Source organism: Hemibagrus wyckioides, linkage group LG19 (genome assembly GCF_019097595.1).
Source record: "Hemibagrus wyckioides isolate EC202008001 linkage group LG19, SWU_Hwy_1.0, whole genome shotgun sequence".
Taxonomy (NCBI): Eukaryota; Metazoa; Chordata; class Actinopteri; order Siluriformes; family Bagridae; genus Hemibagrus; species Hemibagrus wyckioides.
Window position 1 is genome coordinate 16,054,118 of NC_080728.1, and position 16,701 is coordinate 16,070,818.

The window sequence follows — 16,701 nt, forward strand, 5'->3', positions numbered from 1 at the left end:
TAAACCATAGAGGATGGGATATGCAGAAAAGGAATTTCACTGTGCAGTAATGTTTATGTGACAAATAAAGGCTACTTAACTTTCAAGAGCCAAAGTTATTGTATTATTATATTATTATTAGTAGTAGTAATTTTATATGGTGCAAATATAGTGTACAGTTTATTGTGCATAGTGTATGATATCGGTTCTAGAAGAGTAAATTATTATGCAGTTTCTAGATCAAGCATAATAAAAAATAAATGAAATAAATGTATAAAAATAAGGGAAATAAATGTATAAAAATAAATGATTGTAGTCTAATCATTAGACTCTCACCACAAGGTGGTGCTGTTGCCGAAAACATTTATTATTATTTTTTGTAAACACAAAAAGACCACTATATTTACAGAAACAAATTCTGAAATCACTTTAATGTCAAGAATAAACATAAACATTTTATTTTATGTTTTTTTTAAAAAACATCCTTTTCTGCGTCTCATATATCACTAGTCTGTACAACCTCCTATAAGTCGGTGCTGTGTTTTTACCGGAACTGACTACTACTCATTTCCGGTCTGTGAGAAAAAAGAGGGTCCTTTTTTTCCTCCATCCTGGTATTTGGTTCATCCTGGTCCCTGAGAAGTTCCCGGACCCAAAACAGGAAGTAAGTAGTAAAATCTAACATTAAAAATGAGCCGTCGGAGAGCTCGGACTCTGTTCAGCGCGTTTATGAAATGAAATGTCCGGAGGTTTTAAACACCGCCACCCCGGTGTGTGTGGAAGTGAGCGGCGGTGTAGAGCGGAGTCTCCCAGAGAGAGAGAGAGAACATGGCGCCGGCTTTCTTTAACATTATTCTCCTGCATGCAGTAGCTGAGATCCGCAACCATGGAGACTGGACAGCATCTCGACACATTACACTTCAAACTATTACTTCCAATTTAAAAAACATTAACATTTCCATTTATATATATATATATATATTTCACAAGCTTAACATCGACATGTTTGTGCAGTGTGTTTGTCCTGCAGCCAAAATAAATCTATGTGTGTACATCTACTATTATTATTGTTGTTGTTTTTGTTGTTGTTGTTGTTACTTGGTGTAGTTTATAATAGTACGTAATTAACTGTTGAGCTGTTTTTGAGTAGTGTTAAAGTTTGTTAGCAGTGATGAAATGAGAGAGAAGCAAAGCTAAAGATGGGAACTTGGTATAGGAGGATGTTGTTGTTGTTGTTAAAAAAAATCAATTGTTTATTACAAGTGTGTAGTACTAAAGTTGAACAAAAAAATCTCAAAACAAATCTGGAAGTTTGTATGTCAACAGAGATGAAAACGTGACCTGAGTATAGCCTCTATTTTATTTATTTATTTATTTATTTATTAATTATTATATAGAATTATAGAGCTAGAATATTTTTTTACTACATTTCTATAAAATTGCTTTTCATATCAATAGAGCTGATGATTAATACAGGGTTCTTTTATTATTATTATTATTATTATTATTATTATTAGTCCTCTTATTTAGCTATTTATTTATTTAGCAAAACTATTGAATTGAACTTTTCCTTTTGTTAATTCATTGTAAGTTATTACACTGATAATGTATTGGGTTTGTTTGTTTTTATTTATAATCTTTTTTGGAATAATTAGGATTTATTTGGTTTTGATTGTTATTATTATTTTATTTTATATATTTATTTATTTATTTATTTGTGCTATATTTATAACATGAACAGTTTACACCACTGGATTGATGCTTTTTGTTTGTTATTGAATGTTGTGTTATGTTTCCTACACCACTATTGGTCCACAGACTGCATACACTCAACATTTATTATACATTAAACTTATTTATCAGTTTCATTACTGATATAAATGGAGAAAAGTTTAGAGAGAATTTTAGCCAAGCCGCTGCTTAACCCTCTTCTACTCAGTTGCATTTTGCTTCCTGTGTAAATCATTATAGCTAAAATCATCAGCCTGCTATTACAATAAATAATACCAGAGCTGTGAGTATTGCCTGATACCTGATACGGATCTGATACTGATCTGAGGATGACCTCTGCTGTTGAAGAAAGCCGTGATGATGGTGTCCGTAAACATAACGTGTTCACAGAATAACTTGAATCAGATGTTTGTGTCTCATATCACCATGGACACATATGGATAAATGGGTACTGGATCATAGTGATACTGGATCATTGTGTTTTTCTCTCTGTGTCCCAGGCTGAGCATGAACGCAGGAGATGTCTCAGGCTCCGTGGCTTTGGACTCCGTCAGTTCTGTTACTTTCACACAGGACACCGACGGTACCATCATCCTGCACTGCGCTCAGAACGGTCAGTGTGCGTGTGTGAGAGAGAAAGAGAGAGAGAGAGAAAAGCAGAATCATTACATAAAATATTTACATGCTACAGACTCCACAAGTTTGTGCGAAACCTTCTGATCAAATCCATCAGAGATTCATCTGAACACATGCTTCAGCACAAGAGATTATAGAATATAGAATATTCATATGAAAGCTGTTTAAATCACACACTGAAGGTCAGACCCCTCATTGTAACTCTTGCGTTTTGTATCTTTTCACAGATGAAGGGCCGATGGGGTCGGACGAGGAACCCGAACCCATTCATAAACGGTTGCGTTTGTCCAGCGAGGACACAGAGGACCCCGCCTCCACGCCGTCTGCTTACTCGGTGGTCGCACTTCCACGTAAGTCCTCGCAGACTAAACAGAAACATCCCCATGAACACACACATAGCTAATATTGACGCATTAAGTTTGTGATCAGTTTCAAGAAGCCAAACGATTGCACTGAATAATTGCAACTTTTCCTTTTGTTTGTTTATAATCATCTTTGGCATAATTAAGATTCATTTGTGAGTTCTGGTTATGCGAAAAAAATCATTACTATGTACAAAGCGCAATCTGCCCTCTTCCACATACATGAGTGTATAGATGGTTGTGATTGGTTAGTATCACAGTGATTGACAGGAGAGAGAGAGAGAGAGAGTATACTCCCTCCTGGTTTTATTAGATTTAATCTACAGTGGGTGTTGTTTAGTACACCAGATTTGAGCAAATATATTTGTGTATTAAAATACAACAACCCCATGAGCATATAAAGCTAATATTGACGCATTCCGTTCGTGTTTCAGTTTCAGAGCGCGAGGAGAGCTTTGAGGTGACGATGACGGCTACGGAAATGAAAGACGATCTGGATCAGGAGAGCGAAGATCAATCGAAGGTAGGCGTGTCTTCACCGCATTAACCCTCAGAGACATAGTTCATGCGTGAATTCTCGCTTAAGAAAACCCTGAAGACGTGCTGTATGACGTTCTGTGTGATGTGTCTGTGATGTAAACAGGATGAGAAGTTGTCCTCGTCACGGAAAACCAGCGACGTGACGGCAGTCAGCCAGGCCTGGTTTACGACCAAAGAGGACAAGAACACGTTAGTGAACAAAGGTACACGCAGATCTGAACTAGAGTGGATTCCGGTGCTAACAGGATGTAGGGTTTGTTAAGTGTCACTCTTTCTTTAGGTCACAAGTGGAAACAGGGCATGTGGTCGAAGGAGGAGATCGATATACTGATGAGTAACATTGAAAACTACCTCAAGGTAAGTTTAATAACATGAATCAGCTCTGTTATTTTAATAGAAATCGCTGAAGATCCTCAAAGTTAGCCACGTCATCTGTTTGAACTGCTGCTCATGATGCGTCACTCAGTGGATAACTGAACCGATACAATATACCGAGACTCGATATATTGTTTGTTTTTATTTATATATTCTCTGATGTAATTTAGATTCATTTGGTTCATTTGTAAATCCTCTGTATGTTCATTTCTATGTAAGAGTTTTGATTATTAGCAGCATCACTCAGTAGAAAGCGCTGTCTGCCCTCTTCCACATACATGAGTGGCCGTGATTGGCTAGATTCACTGTGATTGACAGGAGAGAGTATGCTCCCTCCTGGTTTTATCAGATTTGAACTACAGTAGGTGTTATTTATTACACCAGATTTGAGCAAATATATTCGTAAATCAGTCTTAAGAGAAAATGTGATGTGTATTAAAGTAAAACAGCACATTTCAGACATTTTCAGACAAGACAGGGACACTTCCTCTAGACATTTGTTAAGTTTCTTGCCATGTTTATGCTTACAGACGAAAAGGCCCAAAAGGTTTTGGTTTTTAAAAGGTTAAGACAGGTGATCTTACTGTGTAGTAAATCTAGCAGAAAATAAAATGGACAATCAATAAATAAATAAATAGAAATAAACAGATGGATAGATAGATAGATGAATAAATGAGAATAAAAATAATTGAGAAAACAAGATATTAATAGCAACAGATTTGAGCAAAAATCTGTTGAATGTTTTTATTTCAGTGAGCATTATTTATTATACCAGATATTAAAGAATTTATTCATAAAGTCATAAAATATTATGAAGAGAAAATGTGGTGTTTATTAAAATAATACAGTTAGTTTGGAAAATCCCCTGTGTATCTTACGAATAAACAGCGTACGGTTTTATGTACGAGAAGACTCCCTGATCTGAAACAAGACTGATAGAAATAAAATAGAGATAAAATAGAAACTTAGCTTTAAACGTTATGATTTTTTTTTCTCTCTCTGTGTTTCTATACTTCTGTAAAGCTGCTTGGAGACAATATCCATTGTTAAAAGAGCTATACAAAATAAAATGAAATGAATTGAACTGAAATTGAGTTCAAATCGTATAACTGGCGATGTGAGTGAAATATTACACACGGTGATTACAGTCAGATATTCATCTCAGTCACGCATACAGAATGATTGGAAATCAGGTGACATTGATTCATCGTCATTTCCTATTAAAGAGAATAATCCATATCAGATTCCTAAAATGAAGAGAGATAAGACTAGCTGATCAGTTAGGACAAATGTAATGCTACTGAATAAAAGGAAGAAGAGTTATAAAGGTTATAACAGTTATAAATAATCAGTCTATATAATAAGTTTTATCATCTTTTCCCCATTCAGAATCCATAGGGAGGCATCAGTTGGATTTTATCACTGTTCATTCATTTTCTTTTCTTTTCTTTGTGCTGTCTCTCTGCCGTTCCACCAGTTATGAAAATAAAATACATTTGCAGGCACATCCACTACAGATAAAGTATTTCATGTTCCATATCCAAATGAAGCGCAATTCAGAAGAGCTGACCTCAGCAGTTTCTATAAGAAGAGAAGAGAAGAAGGACTGAGGGCGTGAAGCCTTTATTATCGCCACATGTACATTACAGCACAGTGGAATACTTTTCTTCACATATCATGGTTGAGGAAGTTGTGGTCAGAGCACAGGGGCAGCTATGATACAGCACCCCTTGAGCAGGGAGGGTTAAGGGCCTTGCCCAATTGCCCAACAGTGGAGCTTGTTGGTGCTGGGGCTTGAACCCTTACCATCTGATCAACAACCCACAACCTTAACCACTTGAGCCACCACTGCCCCATTCTGGTTTGTGGACATTTTCTTGTATTTCTCACTTCTTCTTCTTCTTCTTCTTCTTCTGCTTCTTCTTCTTCTACAGAACCGGGGGATTCAGGACCCTTCAGAGATCATCTTCGAGATGTCCAAAGAAGAGCGAAAGGATTTTTACCGTAGCATCGCGTGGGGTTTGAATCGTCCCCTGTTCGCAGTTTACAGGCGTGTGTTGCGCATGTATGACAATCGCAACCACGTGGGCAAGTAAGTACAGTCAAGTCAAGAGTAAAGTCGCTCTCGCACGTCTGTTCCTTTACTGAGAGAGTTCTTCCTGTTTACAGGTACACACAAGAGGAAATTGAAAAACTAAAAGAGTGAGTGCTTGTTTCTTACATGCAGTCTGTATTCAGAGTCTGAGGAGTTGATGATGGAGGATGGTTTTTAATTAAGTGTTTATCTGCGCAGACTCAGGCAGAAGCATGGAAACGACTGGGCCACCATCGGGGCAGCTCTCGGACGCAGCGCCTCGTCGGTGAAGGACCGCTGCAGGCTCATGAAGGACACGTGCCATACAGGTTAGAGCAATCCGAAAAATACTACGAAGATTACATTCACTAGTAACGTCAAAGATTTAGATTCAGTGTCTAGGTTTTGATAACAAGAAAGAAATGTCTAGCTGAGAAATTTCCGACTGTGTGGTTTTTAAAAGTGACAGATGATCTTACTATGGAATAAAACTGGAAGGAAAAAAGAGAAAAAAGTATTAATTCTGTCTCTGCTGCTCAGGTAAATGGACAGAGGAAGAAGAGAGGCGGCTGACGGAGGTGGTGCATGAGCTGACCGGCACGGTGACTGGTGATGTGGTCACTCAGGGGGTTTCGTGGGCATCGGTGGCCGATCTGGTTGGAACTCGCTCAGAGAAACAGTGCCGCTCTAAATGGCTCAACTACCTGAACTGGAAACAGAGCGGAGGCACGGAGTGGACCAAAGAGGACGATATCAACCTCATACGCAGGTGTGTGTGTGTGTCTGTGTGTGTGAGGCTGTGTGTCAGTGAGTCTGTGTGTGTGAGGCTGTGGCTGTGTGTGTGTAAGGCTGTGTGTGTGAGGCTGTGTGTGTGTGTGTGTGAGGCTGTGTGTGTGTGTGTGTGAGGCTGTGTCTGTGTGTGTGTGAGGCTGTGGCTGTGTGTGTGTGAGGCTGTGGCTGTGTGTGTGAGGCTGTGTCTGTGTGTGTGTGAGGCTGTGTCTGTGTGTGTGTGAGGCTGTGTCTGTGTGTGTGTGAGGCTGTGTCTGTGTGTCTGTGAGGCTGTGTCTGTGTGTCTGTGAGGCTGTGTCTGTGTGTCTGTGAGGCTGTGTCTGTGAGGCTGTGTGTGTGTGTGAGGCTGTGTCTGTGAGGCTGTGTGTGTGTGAGGCTGTGTCTGTGTGTGTGTGTGAGGCTGTGTCTGTGTGTGTGTGTGAGGCTGTGTCTGTGTGTGTGTGTGAGGCTGTGTCTGTGTGTGTGTGTGAGGCTGTGTCTGTGTGTGTGTGTGAGGCTGTGTCTGTGTGTGTGTGTGAGGCTGTGTCTGTGTGTGTGTGTGAGGCTGTGTCTGTGTGTGTGTGTGAGGCTGTGTCTGTGTGTGTGTGTGAGGCTGTGTGTGTGTGTGTGTGTGAGGCTGTGTCTGTGTGTGTGTGTGAGGCTGTGTCTGTGTGTGTGTGTGAGGCTGTGTCTGTGTGTGTGTGTGAGGCTGTGTCTGTGTGTGTGTGTGAGGCTGTGTCTGTGTGTGTGTGAGGCTGTGTCTGTGTCTGACTTTGGGTGTTTGTGACTGCTTGAAAGACTGTGTGTGTATGTCTAAATGTGTCTGTGTGTGTGAGGCTGTGTCTGTGTGTGTGTGTGAGGCTGTGTCTGTGTGTGTGTGTGAGGCTGTGTCTGTGTGTGTGTGAGGCTGTGTCTGTGTCTGACTTTGGGTGTTTGTGACTGCTTGAAAGACTGTGTGTATGTCTAAATGTGTCTGTGTGTGTGAGGCTGTGTGTGTGAGGCTGTGTCTGTGTGTGTGTGAGGCTGTGTCTGTGTGTGTGTGAGGCTGTGTCTGTGTGTGTGTGTGAGGCTGTGTCTGTGTGTGTGTGAGGCTGTGTCTGTGTGTGTGTGAGGCTGTGTCTGTGTGTGTGTGAGGCTGTGTCTGTGTGTGTGTGAGGCTGTGTCTGTGTGTGTGAGGCTGTGTCTGTGTGTGTGAGGCTGTGTGTGTGAGGCTGTGTCTGTGAGGCTGTGTCTGTGTGTGTGTGAGGCTGTGTCTGTGTGTGTGAGGCTGTGTCTGTGTGTGTCTGTGAGGCTGTGTCTGTGTGTGTCTGTGAGGCTGTGTGTGTGTGTGAGGCTGTGTCTGTGTGTGTGTGTGAGGCTGTGTCTGTGAGGCTGTGTGTGTGTGTGAGGCTGTGTCTGTGTGTGTGTGTGAGGCTGTGTCTGTGTGTGTGTGTGAGGCTGTGTCTGTGTGTGTGTGTGAGGCTGTGTCTGTGTGTGTGTGTGTGAGGCTGTGTCTGTGTGTGTGTGTGAGGCTGTGTCTGTGTGTGTGTGAGGCTGTGTCTGTGTCTGACTTTGGGTGTTTGTGACTGCTTGAAAGACTGTGTGTGTATGTCTAAATGTGTCTGTGTGTGTGAGGCTGTGTGTGTGTGTGAGGCTGTGTCTGTGTGTGTGTGTGAGGCTGTGTCTGTGTGTGTGTGTGAGGCTGTGTCTGTGTGTGTGTGTGTGAGGCTGTGTCTGTGTGTGTGTGTGAGGCTGTGTCTGTGTGTGTGTGTGAGGCTGTGTGTGTGTGTGAGGCTGTGTCTGTGTGTGTGTGTGAGGCTGTGTCTGTGTGTGTGTGTGAGGCTGTGTCTGTGTGTGTGTGTGTGAGGCTGTGTCTGTGTGTGAGGCTGTGTCTGTGTGTGTGTGTGAGGCTGTGTCTGTGTGTGTGTGTGAGGCTGTGTCTGTGTGTGTGTGTGTGAGGCTGTGTCTGTGTGTGTGTGTGAGGCTGTGTCTGTGAGGCTGTGTGTGTGTGTGAGGCTGTGTGTGTGTGTGTGAGGCTGTGTCTGTGTGTGTGTGTGAGGCTGTGTCTGTGTGTGTGTGTGTGAGGCTGTGTCTGTGTGTGTGTGTGAGGCTGTGTCTGTGTGTGTGTGAGGCTGTGTCTGTGTCTGACTTTGGGTGTTTGTGACTGCTTGAAAGACTGTGTGTGTATGTCTAAATGTGTCTGTGTGTGTGAGGCTGTGTGTGTGTGTGAGGCTGTGGCTGTGTGTGTGTGTGAGGCTGTGTCTGTGTGTGTGTGTGAGGCTGTGTCTGTGTGTGTGTGTGTGAGGCTGTGTCTGTGTGTGTGTGTGTGAGGCTGTGTCTGTGTGTGTGTGTGAGGCTGTGTCTGTGTGTGTGTGTGAGGCTGTGTCTGTGTGTGTGTGTGTGAGGCTGTGTCTGTGTGTGAGGCTGTGTCTGTGTGTGTGTGTGAGGCTGTGTCTGTGTGTGTGTGTGAGGCTGTGTCTGTGTGTGTGTGTGTGAGGCTGTGTCTGTGTGTGTGTGTGTGAGGCTGTGTCTGTGTGTGTGTGTGAGGCTGTGTCTGTGTGTGTGTGTGAGGCTGTGTCTGTGTCTGAATTTGGGTGTTTGTGACTGCTTGAAAGACTGTGTGTGTATGTCTAAATGTGTCTGTGTGTGTGAGGCTGTGTGTGTGTGTGAGGCTGTGTCTGTGTCTGAATTTGGGTGTTTGTGACTGCTTGAAAGACTGTGTGTGTATGTCTAAATGTGTCTGTGTGTGTGAGGCTGTGTGTGTGTGTGAGGCTGTGTCTGTGTGTGAGGCTGTGTCTGTGTGTGTGTGTGAGGCTGTGTCTGTGTGTGTGTGTGAGGCTGTGTCTGTGTGTGTGTGTGTGTGTGAGGCTGTGTCTGTGTGTGTGTGTGAGTCTGTGTCTGTGTGTGTGTGTGAGGCTGTGTGTGTGTGTGAGGCTGTGTCTGTGTCTGTGTGTGAGGCTGTGTCTGTGTGTGTGTGTGAGGCTGTGTCTGTGTGTGTGTGTGAGGCTGTGTCTGTGTGTGTGTGTGTGTGTGAGGCTGTGTCTGTGTGTGTGTGTGAGTCTGTGTCTGTGTGTGTGTGTGAGGCTGTGTCTGTGTGTGTGAGGCTGTGTCTGTGTGTGTGTGTGAGGCTGTGTCTGTGTGTGTGTGAGGCTGTGTCTGTGTGTGTGTGAGGCTGTGTCTGTGTGTGTGTGAGGCTGTGTCTGTGTGTGTGTGTGTGAGGCTGTGTCTGTGTGTGTGTGTGTGAGGCTGTGTCTGTGTGTGTGTGTGAGGCTGTGTCTGTGTGTGTGTGTGAGGCTGTGTCTGTGTGTGTGTGTGAGGCTGTGTCTGTGTGTGTGTGTGAGGCTGTGTCTGTGTGTGTGTGTGAGGCTGTGTCTGTGTGTGTGTGTGAGGCTGTGTCTGTGTGTGTGTGTGAGGCTGTGTCTGTGTGTGTGTGTGAGGCTGTGTCTGTGTGTGTGTGAGGCTGTGTCTGTGTGTGTGTGAGGCTGTGTCTGTGTGTGTGTGAGGCTGTGTCTGTGTGTGTGTGAGGCTGTGTCTGTGTCTGACTGGGTGTTTGTGACTGCTTGAAAGACTGTGTGTGTATGTCTAAATGTGTCTGTGTGTGTGAGGCTGTGTGTGTCTGTGACTGTGTGTGTGTGTGACTGAATATCTGTAATTTAAGCAGTGAGAGGTGTTGAGATTGAACTGATTTAGTTGTGCACGAGTGCTGGATATTAATTGGTAGTGTGTGTAGGATAATCGAGCTGTCGGTGGAAGACGAGAACGAAATAAACTGGGACATTCTGGCTGAGGGATGGAGCAGCGTTCGCTCTCCTCAGTGGCTCCGGAGCAAATGGTGGACCATCAAAAGACAAGTGTCCAATCACAAAGACCTTCCATTTCCTGGTAAGTCAATAAGAAAACCAATATCCTCCACTAAACTAAAATCGTCTTGTTAAATTTGCTACAGGGATCAAATAGATTTATACCTGAATTGTAGCTCTATCATCATTATATCCTTTACATTATAAACGTTTTCTCTGGGACACTCAGATACACAAAGGAACTTGGAGTTTCTTTGTTCATCTTTAATTGATAAAAATTATATTTAATAATAATATTAATTAAATCTGTTAACAAAAATGTCACAATATTAGTAATTATCCATATTTTAATAAAAAAATCTATTCAATTTAGGTTTATTTGTACAGCGCTTTCAGCATCAGAAATCTCATTTCAAGTCCCTGTCTGTTGTTGCTATAGAAACAATAACATATTACAACGAAATATTCAATATATTCTGACCAATCAGAATGGAGAATTGAACAGTTCTGTTGTTTAACAAGATTTAAATGATGTGTATTTTCATTTACTTTGTGTGTGTGTGTGTACAGTCTTGCTAAAAGGACTACAGGACGTTGTGGAAGCTCCTTCACCCACAGTGAATAAGGTAGTGGTGGTGGGCTCGCGCTCCGTTCACGCCTCGTCCAGCCCCGTCACTGCGTTACAGATCCCTGTCCAGATCCCGGTCCAGATCACACACGTCTGTGAGTGTAGCCCTGTAACACACCGTATTATGACTCTACACACAGCGTCACAGCTCAAAGCCACGTATTGACCTTCTGTCTCTTATGTGTAGCTTCTTCAGACAGTACAAGCGGCAGCTCAGAAAGCGGGACGATTACCCTCAACTCAGGAGCCCTGCAGACGTTTGAACTTCTGCCAGTAAGTGTTAACGTGCATGTGGAAGTTTGAGGAAGATTTACACCCAGATCCTGTTATTCAGATGTGATTTGTTTAGCTGTATTTAGAGCAGATTAATGGAAAATGAGAGCCGCCAAAAAGGAAGGATCTGATGCATTGTGAAATAATTTTATGGTTTTTTGCTTAATAATGATGCAAGCAGGCATTAGAGAAGTAGAGCACTTTATATAGAAACACCTACTCATTTATCTAATCAGCCAATCGTATGACAGTTGCTAAATGTCATGCTCAAAATGTCATGATGTCGTCAGTGGCTGAGAAAAGCATCTCAGAATACACAAAGCAATAAATCATGAGGTGGATCATCTACAACAGAGGAAGACCACATCAGGTTTTCACACACGTCAGTCAATAACATGAATCTAAGGCGATCATGAGCACCGTCATACTGGACAGACGAAGACGATGATTTTTTCTAGACTTCTAGTGATCATGTGAACACTGTAGCCTTAATGTTGCGTAGTAGTAATAATAATAATAATAATAATAATAATAATAATAATAATAATAATAAGTAGTAGTAGAAGAAACCTTTATTTGTCACAGCCAGGGATGATTCTAGGATTTTTATTTAAGGGTATAATAGTAAAAAATAAATAAAATAAAGGTTTGACTAACAGGGAAGGATGGTAAACTTATTGCAGCATTCCACTGTATTGCATAGATGTGTATAACATTTGAGTACTGAACAAGCCAAATACGAGTCTTTCTGATTACACACACACACACACACACACACACACACACACTTGTCCTCCGATCCTCGCTCTGCAACTCCGCAGTCTGCAGATTGAAGAACGCACTGAAGGACGGGGAGGAGCCGAAGTCTGCCACCATTTTCATATGAAATTTAAAGGGAACTGAGGCGATCACCAATTTGTGTACAGTTTATGGAGAATCACAGAATTTTAGGAGGGCTGAGTAGAAATGTTAAGGGGGCTAAAGCCCCCCTAAAAATGGCCTAGCGAGACCCATGGTCACATTACAGTGAAAATCTTATCTTCACATATTCCGGGAAAGTTGTGGTCAGAGCACAGGGTCAGCATGATGCACTGTCCCCAGAGCAGAGAGAGTTAAGGGCTGTGCACAAGGGCCCAACAGCGGCAGCTTGGTGATGCTGGGGCTGAAACTTTTCGCTCATTTCGCTGTGTAACCCAGTGCCTTAAACACTTGAGCCACTACTTTCCCCTAGAAGTAGTAGTATAGGAATTAAAACTCATCCTTATTAACCATCAGTCTATCAGCTTTATAGCTTCTTTAGGACTCAAGGATGTTTGGGACTAGGTGTTTGTACAATGAAAATGTAGTGTAACATGATTGGATATTGTTTTTCTGCCACACATGCAGTCTGGAATGTTGCTCAATAGTTCATTTTGAACAGTTTGCTCCTTAGACAAGCAAAAAAATCTGATGAATTGTCATGTTGTGATTTGGGACAGTGAGAATCCTGGGTATGAGGATGTGAGGTTTGTGCTTAAGGGTTTATTTCTGCTCATTTTTCTTTCTCCTCTTCTCCAGTCCTTCCACTTGCAGCCCACCGGCACCCCCGGTACCTATTTCCTCCAGACGGGGTCCAATCAGAGCCTGCCTCTCACACTCTCTACCAATTCCACCGTCACGCTCGCAGCCGCAGGATCACCCAGCTCACCAGAGCAGATCATCTTACACAGCTTGGGCGTGAGTGTTTCTGTACTCACTCGAATGGTTTAATAATAGTGACAGTGTTAATACCTGATGAGGAGTGATTTATTTTGATGTAACCTCTCTCACTTGATGAGCAGGGAGACAGTCTGAGCGACAACGTTACAGTGCAAATGTCTCACCCTGGCATCATAATCCAGACTGTGACATCAGAAGACCTTCCCGATCCCCTTAACCAATCAGAGTTGAAGTCGGAGCAGAATTTGGCCAATGAGGAAGCTGCTGAGGGGCCGGAGTGCACGAAGGAAGGGGACGAGTCGAGTGAGCAGAGCTCTAAAGTCATGCAAGAGGACTCGACAGATAAGGTAGTGGAAAATCTGGGATTATTGTTGTGGGATGTTGTAGATCCTGATAATTTGGTATAAAATTCATGGACTAATGCATATAGAAACTTACTAAGATCATGAATTAATAAACCACATATCTGGCTACAAACTGAAGCATGTGCTCGAGTAGAAGAAAGTTTGCTCTCTGATTTCTTTAATTGGATCACAATTAGAATTAGAGACCCATTCCTGTGTAAAAACCTTTCCACAGACCTCCTCCTAATTCACATCACTCATTTCTCTCATCATTCGCATACCCTTAGGACAAGATCATTAGACATTTATAGCAAAAAGACATTTTATGTGTTGTTTCCCAGCTGGTCCTTCATTATTACAGTAATACAACACTCCTATAAATGTGTATTAATAGTCAAACAGTCCACAGGATATCAGTTTAAAAGGTTGCTCTTTTTTCTCTTTCTGAATGTTGTGATTTGTCTGGTTAATTTCCCTCCAAACTCTCAAGATGTGATTTGTAGAGATTGTGTTTCCGTTTATATCATATTGATATCATTTAATATTACAGCAAATGTAATTTTAATAAACTTTTCATTAGATTTTACAGTACTCTGTTATTAGTTAGCATATGGGCAGCATGGTGGCTTAGTGGTTAGCACTGTTGCCTCACAGCAAGAAGGTCCTGGGGTCAAATCCCAGGTTCGAACAGGCAGGGGCCTTTCTGTGTGGAGTTTGCATGTTCTCCCTGTGCCTGCATGAGTTTACTCCGGGTACTCCGGTTTCCTCCCACAGTCCAAAAACATGTACATTAGGTGGATTGGTCATTCTAAATTGCCCACAGGTGTGAGTGTGTGTGGGTTGTCTGTCTATATTTGATGGACTGGTGATCTGTCCAGGGTGTACCCCTGCCTTTCACCCAATGTGTGCTGGGATAGGCTCCAGCAGACCCCCATGTAATTAGGAATAAAGTGGGTACAGAAAATGGATGGATGGATAGTTAGCATGGTTTATATTTTATGAGCTTTTAGATAAAAGCCATGCAAATCTAGTAAATAAATCAATACTACTTTGCTAGTATTTGATATTGAGCTCCATGTGAACTTGATAAACAATTAAACACGATAAATAATAATAAAGAAATTATATTAATAAATACTTTAAGACTACAGATACTACAAAGTAAGTCAGAATATTATTATAAAAATTAATATTAATAATACAACTTACTGATAATACAAATGTATTGATATAATAATGAGATATATATTTTTTTTAGAATTTATTAAAGAAATGTTTGTAGTTTTACTGCAGTTGTTAATTGGGTTGCCTTTATTAATTCTAGATAATAATAATTAAATAACCGATTATTCTATAACAGCTTTTGATAGTTGATGAACCCATTAATAAAATTCTGTTTAACAATGATAATGATTAATATATTAAAATGCAATAAATAAATAATTAAAATTGAGAAAACTAATAATGAAATGTTATTTATTTATAATATTTACTTATATTTATTTATATTTATTATATTATTATTTATTACATTAACTAATGTCATGTTAATTAATAATTTTTTTTTTTTTTAATTTATATTCAATAAAAATGAAATACAAATATCGGACCCCACTTATGTTAACCGCTTTTTGTCTATTCTCTCTCCTCTAAATTAGAGTTTGAAATTAAAGGAAGCGGTGAACAGTGGGATAGATGACGGCGCGGTGCTAATCGTCCCGTCACCCAGCAGCTTCATCCCGACCAGCGACATCACCACCGACTCCGTCCTTCCCGTCGGTACACTGACAGGTCGGAGTTCATACTTGACACAGAGCGAGATGAATTTCCATCTCCTTCCTGTTCCTTCTTTAATCCAGATGTGTGTGTTGAATGCTTTTTATTTCTGTTTCCATCACCCAGATCCCATCCTGCAGAACCAGGAGGAAGGGTCAGACTTATGAGCACCTGTATGGAGGCTTCCATGAAATTTGTGCTGTCAGTTTTGTGCGTCTTATACAAGAGAAGGTTGGGTGTTTGTGAGTAAACACGCCCTCGTTCTCAGAACTGCTGTAAAGGGCAAGTATTATCGGTGCAGGCCATGCGGTTTAAACCGGGAAAGTCTGAAACTTCTGCGTAATGTTTTCTACACTTTGCCAAAACGGTCATTAGATTTAACAGTATGAACACACTGAGCCAGTCATCATGAGGACGAATCACTGGGAGAACACACACACACAATGTTTACTTCTATGGATCTGTATAATGTTTGAATATTTGTAGATCTGTACACAATTATGGACAAGATGCATTCATGGATTTTTTTTTGGTCCATTGAATAGAAAAGCATTACACTGAAATCTGACTCTTTTTAATGGACATCTGAGTACTGCTTTCTCATTCACATTTTATGATATTTGCACTGATCCATCTTCGGTTATGATAGTGTGATAGCCAAACACCTAACGTCCGCTTGTCTGGACAGATGTTAATTTATCAGAGGGTTACATTTTCTATGTGAGTGTATGGTCTTGTGTTTATTTATTGAATAAACAAAATGTTATTCGCTGTGTTCTGTATTACTGCCGTTTCAGAAGCATTCATACTGTATATTTACCCAAACTGAGCTGATCTGAATTGAGAAATGCATTTCAGTTCAAGAAAACCTCGATGAGATTGTGATCTGGAGAATTTGTCAATACCATGAACTCCGTCTATGTTCCTCAAACCATTCCTGAACTCTTCCTGCAGCGTTACAGGCAGCGCTATCCTGCTGAGAGAGGACATTAATGAATACCATTACCATGAGGTGTACTCGGGTCTGGACAATGTTTAGGTAGCTGCTACGTGTCAAAGGAACATCTACATGAACCAGGACCCAACATTATCCAGAACGTCGCACCGTCTCCACCAGCTTGCCTTTTTTCCCTGTACTGCATCTTGAGGTCATTTCTTCCCCAGGTAAGCGCACCTAAATCTCCATGTGATGTAGAACAAAAACATGATTCTTCAGTCCAGCCACATTTTTTCCATTACTTCATGGTCCTGATTGGTTTACGTATGTTTAACTCGAGTGGAACATAAGAACAAACAAAAATATCACTTACTTTTGGAGCTCCAGAGCAGATTTCGTATTCAAATCAGCTTGCCAATAATATCTTAAGTATAAATTTTTCATTTAAAAAATCATCCTTGGGATCGTTTATCCTACTGGGGACACCCTGGACAGGATGCCAGTCTATCACAGGGCACAATCACACACCCGTTCACACACTACGGACAATTTAGAGATGCCAATCAGAATAAATCACATGTCTCTGGACTTGAGGAGGAAACCCCCTGAGGCATGGGGAGAACATGCTAATACGAACCTCAGACCCTGGAGGTTTAAGACAAATGTGCTCAGTATAAATTAATATTAAATAGTGTATATATAAAATACAGTTCTTGCTAGTAAAACTATAGTTTATATTTATGAATTCTGACTAATAAATTAGTAATAAACTAATAAAATTAGCTCACATCACTTTAACCT

General features: G+C 41.4%; 1 protein-coding gene across 1 annotated transcript; it reads left to right on the plus strand.

Annotated features, from left to right (window-relative positions):
• The first annotated feature begins 542 nt into the window (after nucleotides 1–542).
• dmtf1 (cyclin D binding myb-like transcription factor 1) lies at nucleotides 543–15,732 on the plus strand. Its single transcript, XM_058417834.1, has 17 exons — nucleotides 543–643; nucleotides 2,211–2,323; nucleotides 2,574–2,696; nucleotides 3,143–3,231; nucleotides 3,352–3,451; nucleotides 3,529–3,605; nucleotides 5,558–5,715; nucleotides 5,793–5,825; nucleotides 5,917–6,026; nucleotides 6,238–6,466; nucleotides 10,175–10,326; nucleotides 10,815–10,967; nucleotides 11,060–11,145; nucleotides 12,703–12,861; nucleotides 12,966–13,190; nucleotides 14,846–14,978; nucleotides 15,090–15,732. The coding sequence occupies exons 2-17, from the start codon at nucleotides 2,218–2,220 to the stop codon at nucleotides 15,128–15,130; spliced, it is 1,974 nt and encodes a 657-aa protein (XP_058273817.1). The 5' UTR covers nucleotides 543–643; nucleotides 2,211–2,217; the 3' UTR covers nucleotides 15,131–15,732.
• Nucleotides 15,733–16,701: the final 969 nt, after the last annotated feature.

Coding starts and splice junctions, on each gene's coding strand:
- dmtf1 (XM_058417834.1), top strand. CDS start 2,218: ATGAACGCAGGAGATGTCTCAGGCTCCGTGGCTTTGGACTCCGTCAGT. Junction 11,146..12,702: donor AGACGTTTGAACTTCTGCCA/GTAAGTGTTAAC, acceptor CCTCTTCTCCAG/TCCTTCCACTTGCAGCCCAC. Junction 14,979..15,089: donor TCCCGTCGGTACACTGACAG/GTCGGAGTTCAT, acceptor TCCATCACCCAG/ATCCCATCCTGCAGAACCAG.